General features: G+C 43.7%; 1 protein-coding gene and 1 non-coding gene across 3 annotated transcripts; both read right to left on the bottom strand.

The window, feature by feature from the left end:
- Nucleotides 1-181: 181 nt before the first annotated feature.
- Nucleotides 182-5,530, bottom strand: LOC106564750 (cell division control protein 6 homolog). 2 transcript variants are annotated; one of them, XM_014131072.2, is made up of 9 exons: nt 5,391-5,530; nt 4,457-4,759; nt 3,735-4,001; nt 3,337-3,536; nt 2,904-3,058; nt 2,605-2,711; nt 2,125-2,365; nt 1,505-1,727; nt 182-736 (listed from the first exon to the last, which is right to left on the bottom strand). In XM_014131072.2, exons 2-9 carry the CDS (start codon nt 4,716-4,718, stop codon nt 506-508), a joined length of 1,686 nt encoding a protein of 561 aa, XP_013986547.1. In that variant the 5' UTR covers nt 4,719-4,759; nt 5,391-5,530; the 3' UTR covers nt 182-505. The 2 variants fall into 2 exon arrangements, with proteins under 2 accessions (XP_013986547.1, XP_013986548.1); XM_014131073.2 differs by lacking the exon at nt 5,391-5,530 and adding an exon at nt 5,277-5,367.
- Nucleotides 1,994-2,064, bottom strand: LOC123725778 (small nucleolar RNA SNORD58). The gene has a single exon (XR_006758292.1). It is a non-coding gene; the product is annotated as a small nucleolar RNA SNORD58 (small nucleolar RNA).
- Nucleotides 5,531-5,987: the final 457 nt, after the last annotated feature.

Genomic DNA, 5,987 nt, shown 5'->3' with positions numbered 1-5,987 from the left:
CAGGCAGGCCTTTAATTTATTTTGAATAAGGACTAAGGCTATATTTCCTAAAAAGTTAATGATTTTGATAGGTATGCCTACAGTTTACAAAAACATTTGTTTTTATTTGAGTTTATTTTTTGATTCACCATGATTAACAAAAATAGTAGAACTCTTGCTGAATTAAAATAAGACCAACAAATTAAGTTTGTACATTAATTTATTACAACATAAATGTACATAAGGTTTTTACCCACAAAAAATAAATGAGCATTTAAAACGCAAGTTAAAAGCAGCTGGTCAGTTTGGCTGACCATTTGAAATGTTTCCAGTCCATGTTTATCTGTCAATAAAAATCTAACAAATTGATGCATTTCCTATTGTTCTGAAAAGGGAGGTCATAGTTGGATATGCATCACCCCACCAGAAAAAAAGGAATCCCAAAAAACAAACAAAATAAGGCACAAATAAATATTAATCTGGGTTGGTCAGATGGAGAAGTTGATATCATCCCGATGGTGAAAGGTTATGGTAGGCCAGCGGACAGGATACTGCCCAGCAGGGTGCGATCCTTCAGAGCATTCTCCACATCCCTCTCCTCAATCTTCAGAGAAACCTTGGTGATGCGAGCCTCCTTGGCTTTTTTCAGGGCAAAGATGCCCCGGCTCTCCAGCAGACTGCAGAGGGAGAGGCACTCGCCCTGGCCCACGCCGCCCACCTGTCTCTTGGTACACAGACGGCTGTACACCTCATGGAGCTGAGGGATAGAGAAGAGAGTCAGACTTGAGAAATAATTGGTACTGACCTTCAGCAACCCAATGACGTTCAGTGGTAACCAGGTCAGTGCAAGAGAAAACGTCTGTAACTGTCGTTTTACGTTTAATTCTTACTAGCTACCTAGACTTGTATGATGCATGTACACTGAGTGTACAAAACATTAGGAACACCGTCCTACTATTGCGTTGCCCCCCTTTTTCCCCCCTCAGAACAGCCTCAATTCGCCGGGGCATGGACTCTACAAGGTGTCGAAAGCGTTCCACAGGGATGTTGACTCCAATGCGTTCTACTCCTTTGGGTGGTGGACCATTCTTGTCACACACAGGAAACGGCTAAGCGTGGAAAAACCCAGCAGCGTTGCAGTTCTTGACACAAACCAGTGCACCTGACACCTACTACCATACCCTGTTCAAAGGCACTTCAATATTTTGTCTTGCCCATTCCCCCTCTGAATGGCACACGGACAATTGAGACATGGATTGTGCACAATTTTTTTTTAATATTTAACCCGTCTCCTCCCCGTCATCTACACTAATTGAAGTGGATTTAGCAAGTGACATCAATAAGGAATCATAGCATTCACCTGGACAGTCATGGAAAGAGCAGGCGTTCTTAATGTTTTGTACACTCGGTGTATATCAAGGTGTATTAGAAAATGATTAACAGCAAAAAAATGAAATGTTTGCTTTCAATTTACAAACTTGTGTTGTAGTACTTTGTTCGCACCAATGCAGTGCCCATCTCTCACCTTGCCCAGTGGGATCTCTTTGTTCTTGCCGTTGCGGGTTAGCAGTAGCAGACAGCAGACCAGGAGTTTCTGCTGGATGGGGAAGCTCTCTCCCTCTGACGAGGACATGCGGTCCCCGTACACCTCCGACAGCACTCTGGCCACCTGGGGCACGCTCACACAAGACGCTGTAGTTTCTGCTTCCTTCTTTCTGTCGTCAGATTCCACAAGCTCTACAGCCCTCCTGTAACACAGAGGAACCGGCGTCATGACACTTTCTGTTCTCAAACAAAACTTCAACCAGTTAACCCACTGTTCCCCGGGCGCCGAAGTCGTGGATGTCGATTAAGGCAGCCCTGCGCACCTCTCTGATTCAGAGTTTGGGTTGAATGCGGAAGACATTTCAGTTGAATGCATTCAATTGTACAACTGACTAGGTATCCCATTTTCCCTTTCCATACCAACTCTCCAAGACCATTTATAACTAGCCATAGTAAACGCACATTTTTGGTTGCTCATATTTGATCTTACATTTATTTTCCTGGGCAATCCAAAGGTGTCCTAAGAAGTCATCATTGCAACCAACATGTTATTTAATATTAATAGTGTATTTAAGATATTTCGTCAATTCATTCCCTTACCGGCAGATATCCAGAGCTTTGCGTGCATCTCCCGATACAGCAGACACCTTCCTGGCACAAAACTGCACGGCCGATGCATCTAGTAACCCTTCTCCGGACACCTGTCTGAGTCTGTCCTGTACGATGGCGGCGAGCTCCTGGCGGCTGTAGGGAGGGAAGTGTAACAGCTGGGGCCGACAGCGAGGCAGGGCCTGGAGCCTGGGGAGGATCCTGTCCGTCAGGTCCAGAGAGTTGGCGATACCTAGAATGGCATGACACCGTCATTACATCTGGAAGACTAACGACAGCCCATATGAGGAAATGGCTGAGAGTTGAATGGATGGAATTTAAATATAGAGATGGGTAGATGTGTGTATGAAGTTTGAGGGTGAAATCTTCAGATGAATCCTTAGATATTAACTAGAAATTGTAACGTCCAATAAAATGTGCATACCAGAGACGGTGTATATTGTTTAACACTGTATATTGAGGGGCTCTTACCGATGAGACAGAGGCGGGACTTGGGCAGGTACGGCCACTCAAAGATGGTGTAGAGAACGTCTTGGGCCTTGCTGTCCAACTGGTCCATTTCATCCAGGACTAGAAGACTGGGGAGAGAAGGTTAATAGGCAAAACTTATCAGTCTGCAAAATGTAATTCCTTTCTCAAATATGAGTTTTTTTTTTTTTACGGTGTAAATTCAGAGTTGTTGGATAAAGAAAAACTCTACTTTTACGAAAGTGTCATGGATTTAAGTTATAGTTCAGGGTTATGGTTTGGCACAGTAGCTAGATACTTACACAGTGGGCCCCGTGCTGGTCAGCAGTTTCTGCAGCTTGGTGTCGGTGTGACCCCCAGAGGCCCCCAGTTTCTTTGCCAGCAGGGGGAAGATGGCGTGGGCGCTACGCAGAGCCATACAGTTGATCACCACTGTCTCAATCTCCTTCAGTTCATCCTGGATCAAGAGAGGAAATAGTTAAATTCATGTAACAGAAATCAATGGGGTTAAATTCACACAGGGTTCAGGGCTGTACACAAGGGGTGGAATTAAGTGATTCTGAGCGTTATGGTAGAGGTGTAAGGTCATTTTAGAGTATTGGGATCCACTCAAGATCAAACACTAGGCTAATGAGTGTTTGAATCCTGTCAAGGCAACAGATCCAATGCTAGGCTAATGCTAACAATTAACCCATCATTAACAAAGTGGAGACTAATGCAAACAGTGATGCTAACCTTCATCTCCTGCAACACACAGTTGAGGCAAGCGGTCTTGCCGGTCCCGGGGGCTCCAGAGATGTAGAGGCTGGCTGGGCTGGCCTTCAGGGCCTTGTCCTCCAGGAAGGAGCGGATGGAGGACCTCTCAGCCTCCCGGGATAGCAGGCGCTCTGGGACAGCCGTGTGGAGGGCCTGCTTCACACTATGGAACTTAGACTCTGGAGAGAGGGAGAAGGGGTTCATAGTTTGCCTTAAGTCTATATGAAGTGAACATTAGAATAATGAGCAAATGAAATAAAGGCACACATTTCCCTTTGGAGTTTAACGCTTTTCATTTGCACTTCAGAAAAATCTACGAGGAATAGAACATGAGGGAGGAGAAAAGGAAGAGGAAGAGAGAGAGAGACATGTCTTACTTTCAGCAAAGAGGCGGACCACCGTGGCCTTCTCTGATCGGGGACATGATGGGCTCCCACTGGGGGTCTCATGGAGTCTGCTGGGGGAAGCCCTGGGGTGGGAGAGGGGCTGCCGTTTTGGTGACAGGGGGGTCAGTAGTCTCCTCTGGGATAGAACGGGGGAGTTCTCATCAAAGCCCAGCTCGCAGGGGGAGGCCAGGTTAAGGCAGGGCTGCTTGGGAGGAGTGCCCAGTAGGTTGGCACTGAGGTTACAGCCATTTTCATCTCCTGAGAAACACACAGAAGACGCATGGTTAGGTTAGAAACAAGATGTCTGTCTTTCGGATAGCATGTCACGTTTGCATCAAGAGTTGAAATAATTACTTAATTTTGAGCATTGTGGTTTATCAGCTTAAATGTTGCACAGAATATGTATAAAAAAAATTAAAAAACACTAATTACCTAAAGTGGTTTATCAGTTTAAAATGTTGCACAGAATATGTAAAAATCACAAATTACCTAAAGTGGTTTATCAGTTTAAAATGTTGCACAGAATATGTAATAATCACAAATTACCTAAAGTGGTTTATCAGTTTAAAATGTTGCACAGAATATGTAAAAATCACAAATGACCTAAAGTGGTTTATCAGTTGCACAGAATATGTTAAAAAAAAAATCACAAATGACCTAAAATTTTAGACAGTGAAACACTTTCAAAGTTGAGTATAATAACAATCCCATACCTGTGCGTTTGCGAGGGCTGAGGGGTATTCTTGGGGTCAGCCTTGGGCACAGAGTTATGCCTTTGAGGGCCACAGGCCTGCGTGAGAGGGGCATTAGCTGGATCTTCTCTGGAAGGGGCTGTAGTTTAGGAGACTCCACGGAGCAGAGGGACTGGGTCTCCTTCGTCTGGGATGTGCTCTTGGTGCTTTTAGAGTCAACACTGAAGGACTTGCGTCTGGGGAACTGGAGAATGGGCTGAGCCTGGGAACGTGTACTGGGCATCTTCGCTGTGAGCACTTAGCGTCCAGACGTGTTTCAAAACACTGAAGGGGGAAGAGATAAGGTCAGCCATTGTGACAACACCCATGAATAGATAGACAGCAAGAAAAATAATTAAATTATGATCAAGAGTGACTTGAAATGAGTGAAATTCTTTAGAGATACGAAACCACACAATAGTAAATGATACCATCCATCCTAGCTATCAGGTCTACCCTGATCAAAGTAGTTTCAGTATTTTCCACGCAAGTTAATGTCATTACCGCTAAGCATGACTCGATCGTTGCACTGTTGTAAAATCAACATTACAAAAGATCAGGGCCATCACAATGGTGTGAATTCTCAGTAACTACTGTATCTGCAGACGCAATGGCGACAACAATATGTGTCCTCATGTGTGGCGCCAACAGCACAACTATTATAAAACACTGAAATGGCGTAAAATACCACAATCAAAGAAAACCATACATTTATGTATTGGTGTATTCGACAAACTGTTTTATATCTGACTAACTAGTTAAACTTGACTGATTGGTGATTAAAACCCCCCCAGTACGCAACTGCAACTCGCTCGCCAACATATCTCCCCACAAATTCTGACAAAACATTCAACAATATCTCGTCAAATCAAACTTAATGCCACACGTTTAAAACACGCATTGAAAGTAGTGATACCTTATTTAAGTTGTTGATTAAGAAGTATTCGGGCTATTCGTCTTGACGGATTTCGTGTGGTGTCTCTGGCGCGCTCTAGTCTAAGAAACAAAACTTGCGCCAAATATCCCCACAACTCCTCCCCCCGTCAGCTGGACTTCCCGCCGCTACGATCCGATTTGTCCTTCTTGTGGCATTTTGTTATTTCCCAGGCTCTCATTGGTTCATCTTCGAGTGTCAGGAGCATCAGTGTTCACGTCACACAAGTACATGGTGGCGGGAGTTTCAATAATATGTATTTTGGCTGACTGGGAAATTCAGCATTGTCTAAGTGTAACATTTGACACAATATTATCTGGTGTTGTTAGTAACTTGATTGCAGTTTGAGAGAATTACTTTTTAATCAATTTCCTCCCTATATTACAAGCTTTTTACAATACTGCGTATGTGCTCTGGCATACATATTGAAATAATGCATACATTTGTGTGTAAATGTACAACCAACTCATTTGAGTTATGTTTCTGTGTAAGCTATATCAATCATTGTTAACTTCCACAATAAATTACTGTAAATTGCATTTGCAAGAAGCTTAAAAGATGGATGATAGACATGGTGAT

The sequence above is a fragment of the Salmo salar genome, chromosome ssa12 (assembly GCF_905237065.1).
Source record: "Salmo salar chromosome ssa12, Ssal_v3.1, whole genome shotgun sequence".
NCBI classification, from domain to species: domain Eukaryota; kingdom Metazoa; phylum Chordata; class Actinopteri; order Salmoniformes; family Salmonidae; genus Salmo; species Salmo salar.
Note: the sequence above shows the minus strand (reverse complement) of the source record. Positions and strands in the feature narration are given on the sequence as shown.